The following is a 14,434-nucleotide window of genomic DNA, read 5'->3' as shown; positions in this document are numbered from 1 at the left end:
TCTTGGTTTTATTGTGATGTACGTCCTGGTAATCCTCATCTTTTGTCCTTCTCTGCACCTAACGCAGGCTCAGCTAATCGCTCAGTCCATAGGTCAGGCATTCAGCGTTGCTTACCAGGAATTTCTGCGGGCGAATGGCATTAACCCAGAAGATCTGAGTCAGAAGGAATACAGCGATCTGCTCAACACTCAGGACATGTATAACGATGACCTGATCCATTTTTCTAAGTCTGAGAACTGCAAAGATGTATGTATTCCATTCTAATGTATTATTTTATCATCAGTTTTACAGGGAGCCTTTATTCGTGTTTCTTGGGCTGCACTAACATTTGCTCTTTCACAGTTGGTATTTTTGGGGAATGGACCCTTGATAAGAATGAGATCACAGATCATGTTAGCTAATGTGTTATTTTTTTTCATGGATCGGTAGTTCACAAAATATCCATAGGATATCATCATTTACAATTTAATGATCTTTTCTGTGTGGTGGTCACAAATATATTTTCCTACAAATAGCCACTACTGTATACTCCTTTTACTTTGAAAGAACCTTTTTTTCTTATGTAGAAGGGAGGGTCTGTGAGTGATTGTCTCGGGAAGAATAGTTACTCTATTGGAATATAGTTTTAACATTCATTATGGTCCGGCCCAGAGATTGATGCTGCTGATTTATAGCCATCTCTTACAGGGACACTAACAGAATTGTCTTTGTGCTTACAGTAGGACAAATGAAAAGCATGGGGCAGCCTCTCAGTCCACGGCCCCAATACAGACATTTCTCTCCATTGACTCCCATGTGCCTCTTTGTCTCCCCTGTTGCTGCTATGTCGGTTTTCCCCTCTAGCATTCACATCTCACTCTATCACTCCTGTTGCCTGACCCCTTTCTTTCTTGTGGCCCTCACTTCTCACTCTCTTATTGCCACAAATCTCACTTTCCTGTTGCCCTCATGTCTCACATAAAGAGAGGTTAGAGAGAGAGCCTGCATTTCTCTAGCTTTCCCAGCTCCCACCTTTTACCAGTTAGTGCTTTTATACAGTATGCTAGTGCAGAGGTTCCCAAACTTTTTTACATTGTGCACCCACTGCTAGAAAATATTTGTTCTGTGAACTCCTAATTGATGAAATGTATGGCCTCAGACTATTGCTAAGAAAACTGGTTGACCGAACCCAGGAAGTATATTGTTCTAAGCTCGTGGGGGGAACACATATGTAACCCTGCCTGCTAGAGAGGTTACATCGGTGTGGTGTTTATATGGCCACCTCGCTTGGGTTACTTTGACTCAGGGTGCTGGCATTGGGGCGGATGGACGATGAGGTTGCAAGGTTGTAAAATAATGGTCTCCAGGATCTTTTATAGCACAATCGTCATTTATTTGTGTCCCCAACTCAGGGACCGCTCAGACATATCTTGACACGTTGGACAGCGTTTTATATAAAGACGTACACAAATACTTCTTTCCCTCTGTGCCTTAATTGCTTAGGTAGTTGTGGGACCTGCCCTCCTTGTCTCTTCGGAACCCTTTAGATAGTGATCCGACTATTCGAGGCCCCTACGGAAAATTCTGATGGGTCTCATTGTTCTTGACCCAATACTTTGCTGTTTGTGTTTGGGAACTGCCACTTCCACACAGACTGATGAGAAGCTTTAGGGCTGATCCGCAGATAGAGCTGATCAGAGGCATTTGGGGACCCTCTTTTGTTGAGACCCTCCATGGCATGCTGTATTCCTTATGACGCCTTGTAACAAAAACAATAATAGTATTAGCACTTCAAAGTGCTATTAGCATCAAAAGCAGTATTTACTGTTTGATTTACTAAATATTGGCGACTCACCTATTGGATGATAAGATGTCTTACAGGTTTTCTGCAAGCCAGAAAAGCTGATCTTCACTGCTTACCTGTAATTCCAGGCATCCTCCTATCACAAAATGAAGCCAATTCACTTTTATCAGATTCTTAGATATCATACCAGCACATGTGGCTTATGTAGACTTCAGAGTCTGTCATAAACTCTGCGATATTTATTTTAGCATTGAGTCCCTCCGATTCTTCTTGTTCAGTGGAGGATTTATTAAAGTTGGGGTCTGATGAGTTCAGATTATAATATTTAGAAAATTCCTCAGCAATTTGGAAAAAATTGGGTGTAATTTCCCCGTTACCTTGTCTTATCGCTGAGACTTAAGATTTAGTTTTAATACCTCTTAACTTGCTAGCGAGCAGTTTATCTGCTTTATTACCCTTATCAAAATAGATATGACGGGTCCACTTTAATGCTTTCTCAGTATCTTCCAATCTTAATTTATGTAATTCCTCTATAGACTGGCAAAGAAGTTTATATGTCTTCCTGCATCGGCGTGATTTATGTTACTGTTCCAGCTCAATTATTTTTGCCATAAGTTTACCCTGTTTAAATTTTTTTTTTGCACTTTTTCTATATGAAGCTATTGAAATAAATTGACCTCTAATGGAGGTTTTATGGGCCTCCCAGAGGGTGGACGGGTTTTCGACTGGCCCTTTATTTAATTTGAAATAGTTTACCAAAATATTCCCTATATGTTCCTCGATCCCCGTCTGATTCAAAAGCGATTAGTTTAGGCGGCACTGGACCACCTTGGGCCTAATAAAAGGGGGTTTCAGGACCATTTCAACTGGAGCGTGGTCAAACCATGTTATAGGACCAATATTCATCTGGGCGACCCGATCTAAAAGATTTGCAGAAACAAATATATAATTAATTCTTGTATAAATATCGTGAGGGGGAGAATAACATTTATAATCTCGTTGTTTTTTGTTCTTTATGCACCAAGCGTCTTCGAGTGTGAAATCTTTTCCGTTTCTAAAATATTTTTCTTTGTTAAACATCGTTTGCTATCTTTTGTCGTGTTGATGAGGATCTGTTCAGATCGGGGTTCTGGGTCATATTAAAATCTCCTCCAAAAATTATATCACCTGGGGTGCTCCTCAATTTCTTCTAAAACTGATTTCAGAAAATCAATTTGTTGGTCATTTGGAGCATATATATTAACCAAGGTTAGTCTAACCCCAGATAGAAGACCCCTCACCATTATAAATCTGCCCTCGTTATTCCTTTTAATTTCTTACATTTGGAATGGGATGTCATGTTTTAACAAAATAGCTATTTTCTTCTTCTTTCTTTTTGGAGAAAGAAGAAAAATAAGGTAACGGGTAAGTACCCCGAAAAGTGTTAGGAGGGTCCTCATTGTTAAAATAAGTTTCATGAAGAAATAAAATACCTGCCTGCATCTTCTTAAATTCTCTCAGAGCTAGTCTCCTTTTCTTATTCGAGTTTAGTCCCTTTACATTTAAAGAGACTACTTTTATGGGCAGTTGAGTAGTCATAGGAAACCGATTAAAACTCGCTCTCTAGTCATCATGAAGTGTGGAATGGGGTGTGGGTGTGAAGACGTCATTACCTGAGCTCGAATTCTTACTACGGTCCACTTTAAGGGAGAGTAGACGCATCCTCCTTGAAGATCTGTGGTGGTACTAGGGGGGGAGGGGGGAATTGGGGAAACAAAAACAGAGAATAACAACAATAAAGAATATATGGGGGGGGGGTGCATCTATTATTCATCCTAAAACCTTTTAACTGTAGGTCCTTGTGTGGACAAAAATAAAGGGCTAAAAAGGCACTGTTCACTTATGTAACTGTATTTGTAACCATGTATTCTTTGTCATCTTAACTCTATGCCCAGGACGTACTTGAAAACGAGAGGTAACTCTCAATGTATTACTTCCTGGTAAAACATTTTATAAATAAAAAATAAATAAATAGGTCCAACGGGACCTCAGGGGGACATCGAAAATGTCAAACATCACAGGGGAGAAAAGTTCGCTGCGGATCAAATATTCTGAGCCGCCAACCTCCTCCACCAACTAATCCGACTTAGCCAAAGTGAAAGGACCCTTATCTTGGTCAGGTCGGTTGAGTGCAGTCACGGACTTCTGGACGGTCCTCTCTTTTCTTCTTCTTTTTTTAAAAGAAGGGGGACTACACATTCACAAACTAAAATATGAAAACAAATGTGCTTTTTGGGGGTCATTTAGCAAAATCGTGTGACTGCAACAGCATAAACAAGAAAGTTATATTGGTTTTAATGGAGATGTTTTCCTTTATAAATCTGGTTCATTTTTTTTACCGTTTTGCAGCCGAATGTTTTTGATAAATAATCTTCTGTATGGTTATCTGCATCTCTTGATGGGGTAAATGCAGCCACACAACGAAACCCATTCATTTCTGGGTTTCCTTGGGTGGCTGCATTTAACCCCTCTGCCATCAAAAATGCTTACATATGCAATTACTTTACTGCAGTTCGGGGGGGAAAAAGGTATCTGGTATCTGTTGTATACTGAGTTTGACAATTAGATTATAGTTAAACCAATGTTTGACAGGTCAATTTACATTCTACTGGTCCAGCCTTACACATACAATTTGAATGCTTAGGAGCCTGCTGGAAACATCTGGTGGCCCACATCTTCTTTCTCAATGGTTAAATCGTTACATAGTAGATAAATGTCCACAAGTATCAGTTGCCCAGTAAAATAGTTTAGGCAGCCCGGGTGCCTGGCCTTCTGCAAGGTTGTATTAGTCCAGGCTGAACGTTCTGAGTTGTTTTTGTAAATGATTTTTCCATTATGGGTGTGGGAATAGGCCATTCCACATTTAGAGCCTATAAATAGAAGACTGCTGCCCTCTGTGCTCTATTGTCATTGAATATGCCTCCCTTGGGTTGGTTTTCATTATCAAGGACCTAATACACTAACAGAGATGGTTAAGGCCATACAACCCTTCTAATTAAAGTTGCTCTATCTTGTTTCCATTCAGTAATAACCTATGAGAACATATTGTACATAGGGTATATAATCACAATATTTTTTTTTACAACTCCATGCCTTGGAGGCTCTTTTATCAGAAAAGAATGTAAAGTGTTGGGAAAAAAAGTCTATCTTTAAAAAAATGATTGTGTTGTTTCCACGTGTATTTTTCAGGTATTTATAGAAAAGCAAAAGGGGGAAATTCTGGGAGTAGTGATTGTGGAGTCCGGCTGGGGCTCCATCCTGCCCACGGTTATCATAGCCAACATGATGCATGGAGGACCGGCCGAGAAATCAGGGAAACTGAACATTGGGGATCAGATTATGTCTATTAATGGCACCAGCTTGGTTGGTCTGCCACTGTCCACTTGTCAGAGCATCATAAAGGTAAGATTGGGTAAAATCAGGCAGCTGTGACAATATGGGGCAGCATGGACTGTGAGAAGCGCATCTGTCTGAAGTCATCCACCAATTATTAAGTAGTTGAGGCTACACACATAGATATGTAGCCAGTGCCATTGGCCGTAGTAGGGATATCACAGTATTACTCTGAAGATCACAGATATCTATATCTATCATCCTACATTTCCATGACAACACAGTATTCTCTCTGGATAAGGGGCCTTCAAAGATATATCCATTGTTATATACTTTAACACCAGTATATTTATTCTCTGTAAATCAATAGGCGCTGGGTTATTCTAACCAGGTTAGAGTCATAGGACCTTATTTTATATATTCCGAAGTAGCCAATGAGGCCGTTTTCATCTGAAAATCACCAGTGAAGTCAATGGGGTTCGTAGGCTAAAAACGTCTCAAAAGGACGCTGCTGACTATATAGAATTACCCCCATAAATACTCATGGTGGTGATTTTGTTATCTTCTGTAGTGGATCCTTTGTCTTCCATGTGACATAGGGAAACATCAACATCTTTACCAGAGGGGGCGGCTGTAAAACCTCCGCAGAGTCCCAAGCGGTACCATACTGTTACAATAACCAACAAGTATTCCATTTATATGTAATCACCGTGCACAAGTTTGTTACGCTGTTACATTACCATACTGTTAGTAGGTATCCCTCAGAATAGGTTTGAAACTCCTTTGACTTGAGTCGCAGGCTGTTTGAGGCCATGGCTAATTTTTGAGTATAAAAATTAGTCAACAACAAATAAGCGCATTGATGAAATCTGATGTTTGACCTTCTGTGTGGAATTCACATTGCTCTTACTGACTCTCGTAGTAATGTTACCTGTGCTGAACAATGCATGTGTCAGTGCAAAGTAATACTACGGCTCTCAAAATGCTGCAACTGCTAAACCACACTGCCCTCTCCAATATGATTTATTATCCCATCAACAGAGCAGTAAAGGGACTATCTTTGTTATCGCAGGTATTGCAACCGTTAACAGACCCACATTTCTTTTGGGGACACTTCAGACTATTCAAAAGTGCTGGTTCTTGCTCAGTATCAGCCACTTACAATAACTGATGCGCTAGTGAATGAGCGTACTTCATTTCTACAGGAAAGTGGCTCAGGATGAGGAAGAGAGGTTTGGGACCACAATACAGTATTTGGCAGGAGTCAGAATGTTGTCCCCTATGTAAGAAACCATCTGGCACGCCTTTATTGCAATACAATGTATTACCGGTCCCTTCCGCGGCTAAGGGTTTCAGTGACATACAGATGTAGTAAGACTTACCGTCTCCGAAGCGGCGGCTGAAAAAGCTTAAAGCTTCCGCTCTGGAGGTGGTACTGCCGCAGTCGGGCTGCAAGGGGGTCCATGCTTCGGGATCGGGGGTGTCTGTCAGCGATAATCTTCCGGCATCGGGGGTGTCGCTGTCCCACAGCTTGCCTCACTGCCGAAAACAGTAAGTGTTGCTACATCTGTACTGGATTTTGATCCGCAAGTTTACAAAATACACCACCAAAAAAGACCTTGGAAGACCTTCATGGCCTTGCTTTCTGGTCAATAATGCTTTGCTAAATATCCCCAGTAAATATACATTTAAATATTAATTTATGCCTTGGCTTACTGCTGTGTCGCCTAGTAACTGAGGGACATTTTTAATAACCTAAGCATATTTGTGAACGGCAGAGTTAATCTTTCCAGCTAAAGAATACATGTGCAATTTTCTGCTTCGTTACACAGTCTCGCACTGTTTTCACTCGCTTCTTCTGGAACCAAAGATCTTTCCGCCCAAAGACCATAATTGAAAAGCAGTTAGCTAATGCACGGCTTGCTTATTGCAACCTAAAGCAAACCGCTCTTGTCTTGGGTCTTTCTTCTCCCATTATGGGTGTTGTCTTTGGAATTCATTCGTTTTGGGTTACTCAAGATAAAAGAATATCACTTGTGAGCACATTCACATGTCTCAGACAGGTCTGCAACCCTGCTTTTCACCATTATCTCTTAGGCTGAGATTATATTCGGTGCGCATAGCCTCACGCACTCCTGCAGCCCCAGCGATCTGTGAACTTGGCTGCAGGAGATTGGGGAGGCCTAGCGGACGCATCACAAAGCTGATTCAGTGGCTGAACCGCTCACGTGAGGCGGACGTCACGCGGCCGCGCTTAAAAAGACAAAAAAATGTCTCTTCAAATCGCGTCACGCCATCGCGCTCCGTCGTGCGCGCACTAGGAATGGCCTTATAGGCATTATGCAATTTGTGGTTGGTGCGCACGTGAGCGCCATCGCGCGCTGTATGATTGTGGCCTTGGCATACAGCGCTTCCACTGCAGCCAGGGATTCTGGGTAATGACATGCAAATTAGCACACCGTGTCTGTCACCTTTTACCTTCTGATCCATTTTAACATGGAGCCCTGTAAGCTTATGCCTGACACATTACACAGCTTTTTCAAGATAATTCATCTTACTCGTGTGTATCTAAAATAAATGCAGAGAAGAATGTACAGAAGGAGAACGGAGACATGCAGCCAAGTTCAGATTATCAGATCAGTTTCCCCAGCCCTTTGAATCAGATGTTTTTTCCAGCAGCTCTGTATATATAATCAGAAAAGAAGCCACAGGGTTTCTGATTGAACTATTTCCATTCTTACTGTGGTTCATGTTTTACACTACTGTGTGAGTCTAATGAAACGGCTAGAGGGATATATAACTATTGTATATCATACGTGTGCTTCCATTTCCCTTTGTGAAACTCTCAGCCACACATAGCCTTGTAAGTGATATGTGACGGGCCAGCCCAGGCGAAGAGGATACAGAACATACATAGCCGGGAACAGCAGGAAACTTCCATCCTAACATAATGATTTATCTTTAACAAGCATTCTGCCTTCTTCAGTGAATATTTGTGTATATAGCATTGTCTCCAAAGTACAGTATCTTAAGTGTTCTCCATGGCAGATACACCACTGATCTGGGGATTGCAAATTGTGTTAGCAATTATGCCAGGGGGAGCCATAGGACCAGACAAAGTAAGGGGAAATGGTCAGAAATTGTATTTTCCGTCACCAGTTTCTATGTTCATGTATGCGAAGTATGTATCAGTCAGCTGAGTTGTGTGTCTAATTAGCGGTAGTGTGTAGAAAGAGTGGCATCAGTGAAACATACCTTGTGAAAGTGCATGTGAATACAAGAGCAGCTGCAGATTCACTAACAACGCGCTGTGTTTTTAAAGGGCTTGAAAAACCAGTCTCGTGTGAAGCTGAACATTGTGAGATGTCCTCCAGTAACCACTGTCTTAATCAGAAGACCCGACCTCAGATATCAGCTGGGCTTCAGTGTACAGAATGGCATTGTAAGTGACTGAGTATATCTCAAGCTATGATGCCCCTCTAGACAATACCTATAGGATTTTTCCTTTTCTAATTTCTATCCTGAAAATAAATAGTATAATGAAATGGCATATGTGTATGTAATGTCGATCAAACAGAAAAATAAAAATATCCAGGCACTCCAATAGACAATAATGAAATAAATACGTTCTTTTTACCTGGTTACATCGGTGGATACTGTACGTTCGACCAACATTTCGGCTCTATTTGCTTTCTCCAGGATCACGACCCTGATAAAGGCCAGTATGGAACCGAAACGTTGGTCGGACGTATGCAATAATATAACTAAATAAACATGAAAATAGGAGGGCACCAGCTACCACTTTTTTCAGAACAGCCAAACCAGTGTAAAATCCAGGTATGGTTATTATTAGTGGGCAATGCTCAGTGCATACAATACATGTGCAGGAAGTTACCGTTTAAGTATATTGGTATTGAATGGACCCCCATGGGAGTGCTTCATGATATCTTCAGACCTCAAGTCTCAAGAAAAGGGGTGTAAGATCTTCAAAGGTTACACATTTTAAGAAGAGTTCTTATTGATGAATGACAGAACTTTAAGTGCCTGCACAGATGATCCAGTCAAAGTAGCAAAGAAGTTCATTCTGTTCTTCCCTGTGCCAATGACCACATGGACTTCAGTGAAGTGTCATTCATCAAAATAATTACTCTGTTTTTATTAAACTGTAATTGTTGCCCTAAAAGTCCAAACTGTGGATCCTTGAGTAATGTGTTGGTCATGTATTGCCGGTCTGTTCAGCACTGAAGGGTTGAACCTTGGTGTGCTGATATAAATGGTGGCGTCTACCAGCCGTAATAAGTATACGTGCAGTGAGTTTCAAGATTAACATGCTGCATGCGTTAATTACATGCAAGCTTAGGTCCCCAGTGTTTCCTGCTGAGAAAGAAAGACCAATGTCATCGATTTTTCTTTCTGCGTCGTTTTCCCAATCAATATTCATACAGTTCATTCCAGTAAAACCTTGGCAGTGTGTAAGGTGTCACAGACTGTGAAGGTAATTATACATGTTTGAGCTGTATTTATAAACCCGATTGTGACATCACACGTTTTTTGTTACTCTTATACAGGCTTCTTTTAAGCCCAGTCCACTAAAGTGAGCTAAGCGTTAGCACACATTTACTTCCATTCATATGAACAAGAGAGTAAAGGTGTGCTAAAGCTTCGCTCCCTTCTGTGGATCTGAACCTTAGTGAGCTCAAACAGCCCCCACTACGGGCATAAGCCAAATGTGTGCCATAAATTAACACCTTTCAAAGGATAAAAGCTGTGGGGAATTGTATCAAAAGTTTGTTTTTTCTACATTTAACTAAAACCTTCTTTCATTGTTTGATTGAACTATCATGGGTTCATGTTTGTTGTTGTTGGAATTAGACAGTGAAGTATGGGGAGATGAAGCGTATATCCAAATAAGCAACAATGCATGTCCTTTATTTACTACCGTCATTGTGTAGCAATTTAATAAGCTCCACATTACATAGCACCATATAGAAAAATGTCAGCTGTTCGTCCTGCTATTGGCAACATTGAGAAATTCAGAGCAAGTTAAAAAAAGAAAATCATGAGGAACTTTTCAGACAGTGAAAGGCCAGTAGTGCAATGTAATGCCATGTAATGTAATGTCATGCCATGCTTTGTAATGTCATGCCATGTAATGTAAAGCCATGCAATGTCATGCCATGTAATGTAAAGCCATGCAATGTCATGCCATGTAATGTAAAGCCATGTCATGTCATGCCATGTAATGTAAAGCCATGTCATGTCATGCAATGTATTTGAATGAAACTTCACTGTTTCTTCTAACATTCCATTTTTGTTGTGTGGTGTCAGAAATTTAAACTCTTCTCTTCTTTGTTTTCAATCCCAGACATGTTTTCAGGGCCCCTTCTCTTTTGTAACTTCCATGTAAATTGTTTTGTAGCATGTTTATCTTGCAGACTGATCTAACCAATCTACCAAAGTGTCTGTGCCATCGGGGCACTGTTGTGTTGCCATAGCACTGCAAGTATTGACACGAACTGAGAAAGCATTATCCTCAAAGTGACATCTGCAGCTGGCGTGTGTTCTCTTGGGAGTGTTTTTAGCTCAAGTGTCCCGTAGAGATATGAACAATCCACTACGTTATTAATAACGTTTATTATTAGCCTTTATTTACAAGACTTCAGCATTATGGGGTGAAAAACTATGGTATGGAAACAAGCTCATGTATGGACAAGTTAACACTGCATATGGATAAAGTGCATAGGGAGGTCCGGTATGGTGGGACGCTCCGTTTTGTTTTACTTATCTGACGCAAGAATTACTATGTTCCAAAAAATTATGGTAAATAACATCCATTTATTAGTGGTTGTAGTGTTGCAATCACAGATAATGCCGAAAAGGATCCAGTGCTATTTGTGTTGAAGTTAACGTGGCTTCTTCCTTGCAGATCTGTAGCCTTATGCGAGGTGGTATAGCAGAGCGAGGAGGCGTGCGAGTGGGCCATCGTATCATTGAGATCAATGGACAAAGCGTTGTAGCAACCCCCCATGAGAAGATAGTTCACATTCTCTCCAATGCTGTTGGTGAGGTAAGGACTCAATTCATGATCGCCTTTAACAAAACTGAAAACAAATAATTTTTCCAAGTCATTTGCTGTGCGAACGTCTTAAAAACATCTAATTTAGTGTAATATGTAAAAAATGTCATGTATCCATTAGCATCTATGGGCCTTATTCTATATAGCGTGCAATAGCGCCGATTCGATATTACCATTTAAATCCCCATTAAAGAACAGGACGTAATATCGGCAACTTCATCAGTATTTCTTCAACCGAGAGGTCCCCGGAGCTGAAAATAATGCGGTTCAGCTCTGGAGAGTCCCCCACTTGCAATCATGTAAAACGAAATGGCGGCTAGTTAGGGTGGATTGCTCATTTAAGTGTAGAGATAAATATGTCTGAGCCTGATAGTCGCCTCTCCAAGAATCTTCCACTAAATTGGACTGAAGAGGGTATGTGCTATTTCTGCCAGAGATGCCTATTGGTCACTCTGTGTCCTCTTTTTCTGTGTATGGGTCACTGCCATCTCGCTGAAACCAACAACGCTTTCACTGGCAGAGGGTAATGCAACACATTAGCAGTAGAGGATTTAAGTCTCCTGGGTCCGCAAGGGGTGAGAGGGAGAGCTTGCCAGGTTGGGAAACCCGGGCATAGGGTACTAAGTAAATAGCGGTACACACAGGAAGCGTACTAATGCTATGACTTCATGGATAAAATATGGAATACTTTCTTGTGTTTTCCATCTCAACAGATACACATGAAGACCATGCCAGCCGCGATGTACCGACTGCTGACTGCGCAAGAGCAGCCTGTTTACATCTAAAAGCCTCTCACTCACTTCACGACATGCATGGAGGACACTTCTCCTCACTTGTGGTTGTGTTCATAGTGCTGAATATGTGTCTGCAGAAACATCTCCAACCCACTAGTTCCATTCTTTGCCCCCGTCCTCCCCCCCCCCCATCTCTTTCTCTTTTACCCTCTCCTCCCGTCTCCTCTCTCATTCATCGTAACATAGGCACTCAGAGAAGCTGTGTTATTTTGCAAATCGTTTTGCAGAATGTAAATAAGAGACTATTTTATGCCTGCATTCCCAAGATGAAGAAAGTATTGCACAGCTTCAAGATAAGGAAGGAGTTGCAGTTTACATTTCCATGGTGGTAAAACCAACTCCCTACAGCACTGCAGGTTTCCTTAAAGGAGAGATCCAAGCTGGCGTTTTTTTTTTTTTAACATAGGATTGAAGCAGGCGGTCTCCAGAGCTGAAACCCGTAAATTTCAGCTCCGGGGACCCCTGCTCCCAGAGATACCTGCCTCCAAAGGGGGTGCTGGTATCTCTCTGCTTTTTAAAACTCCTGTGTCACATGGGCCAATAGGAATCTGCACCGATGTCATCATAGCTTCCTATTGGCCGGGGGGCGCGGGAGCATTGAAAAGCAGCCATTATGTGATCCCTGGTCGCTGAGCAGAGCGGCTATCGACATCTACTACAGCGGTATCTCTGGAAGCAGCGGATCGCTGGCGCTGAAATTAATGGGGTTCTGCTCCGGAGAGCCCCCGTCCCCGCCCATGTTCAAAAAATTGCAAACAAAATCGCCTGCTTGGATTGCCTCTTTCAATACAGTGGCACTGTATGGTAGTGTTAACATGAAGTGATCCTCAAGGCAGAATAAATAGGTACCTCCAGCTCTCCTTTTATATCAATTATATATAGATTTATTTTGCACATTTTCTTTGTTTCTCGTTATCCTGATCACATGAACATTGTGTACATTCACCACCTTGTTTTATCTGCGTCCTTATCACTGCATCATTGGAATCTGTGCAGTGTTCTTGTCAAATCAGCCCTAATGCAAACCATATGGATTTAATGCCCCCGGTGCTGTAGTTGTGCTTAAGGAAATGAAAAACTGAAATGAAAGTCCTTATTTACTAAGCAGTCTTCTGCTTAGAGAACTTGAGGTCACCTTACAGTCAATGGACTTGTACGGTGTCCTCCACTGCCAGTCTGTGTCTTATGGCAGAAGACTGCTTAGCCGATATGGCCCTCAATGTTGAGGAAACAAACGTTACAATGGCAGGTATTTTCCTTTACTACAGTACATCTCCAATTCACCTTGCTTAGTGGAACTGTTTATCACGTTAATGCAGATGAGGTCTGGCACTGCGGATGGACCAGCATTTAGCTATTACATTCCACGGAGATCCATCATGCATGGGCCGCAGTTGTAAAGTAGAATGAATTAACAATGGCGGCTATTTATGACTTGTCGCTATTAAACTGATATTAAGCCGTTCAAATGATGCCGAGTATGTGGTTTTGAACATGCTTCCATTAGCACCAATCTACAAAAAGCACTTTGCACCTAAATGAGTCCCCTAGCACCACTGAGTGATTGTAGGAACTGGTTGGATGGAGCAGCAGGAGGTGTTAAGTGAGCAGCTACTCGCAAATTACAATAGGATGCTGCAATTTATGCACCAGGGGCCATCACTTTTCTGTATTTCTTTTTCCTGCATCCTAAAAAGTCGGCCTGAGTGTAGGAAACTGGGTCAGCGAGTTCCTTGCAGTTACCGCGCCTGCACTACACACACAAAATATGGCTCGTTTTTCAGGAGCTTGATATAAAGCCGTTCAATGTTCCCATAGGAAATGTTACTTTTTCTGTTTTTATGGGACAAATAGTGCAGGGAGTACTAGAGGAAAATGACAGTTTGTGAAGAGCAAAAAGGGGTTGGAAGGTATGATGCTCTTATTGAATAGATGTTTCAATATTCACACATTAAAAGGGGAGTCCCCATGACCTCACATGAGACTTACAGTAAAGTGTATGAAAACCATAGTAGATTGGATTCTTGAACCAAATGTGCAATTCTATGCAGTCAGCCAGAAAACTACCCTTTGTAAAGGACGTTAGTCTAATTGGCTTTCCTAAACAAATCTAACCACGGTAATAGCAAAAAAAAATATGGCCATTTTGAAAAGTAATGCCATAATGATTTTCTTACAGGCCTATGCACAAGGAAGTCTTTACCCGTACCCCACCCTGTCCTTATCAGAGAGCCAATACAGGTATTAAGGGAAGGCATGAGAGGCGGCTCTGGCTATATTCGCACCCACTGAACACACAGTGACATTGCACAAAAGGGAGCAGCCAGAGGAAATCAAACCTCTCCCAAGTCTCAGCTCCCCACGTTTACAGAACTTGATTTAAAATACTTATATTTGTGTCAGATTTG

At 41.5% G+C, this 14,434-nt stretch overlaps 1 protein-coding gene across 4 annotated transcripts in view; it reads left to right on the top strand.

Moving 5' to 3' along the window:
* APBA1 (amyloid beta precursor protein binding family A member 1) overlaps positions 1-12,892 on the top strand; it is a 160,180-nt gene extending 147,288 nt beyond the window's left edge. For all 4 annotated transcript variants that reach the window (XM_075597763.1, XM_075597746.1, XM_075597738.1 and 1 more), the window contains 5 exons: positions 68-247; positions 5,013-5,225; positions 8,479-8,598; positions 11,083-11,223; positions 11,946-12,892. In XM_075597763.1, coding sequence (XP_075453878.1) covers positions 68-247; positions 5,013-5,225; positions 8,479-8,598; positions 11,083-11,223; positions 11,946-12,017 — 726 coding nt within the window. In that variant the 3' untranslated portion in view covers positions 12,018-12,892. The remainder of the gene's footprint in view (positions 1-67; positions 248-5,012; positions 5,226-8,478; positions 8,599-11,082; positions 11,224-11,945) is intronic.
* Positions 12,893-14,434: the final 1,542 nt, after the last annotated feature.

This window comes from Ascaphus truei, chromosome 1, assembly GCF_040206685.1.
Source record: "Ascaphus truei isolate aAscTru1 chromosome 1, aAscTru1.hap1, whole genome shotgun sequence".
NCBI lineage: Eukaryota > Metazoa > Chordata > Amphibia > Anura > Ascaphidae > Ascaphus > Ascaphus truei.
The sequence above is the reverse complement of the archived record's forward strand: the minus strand, read 5'-3'. Positions and strand labels throughout refer to the sequence as shown.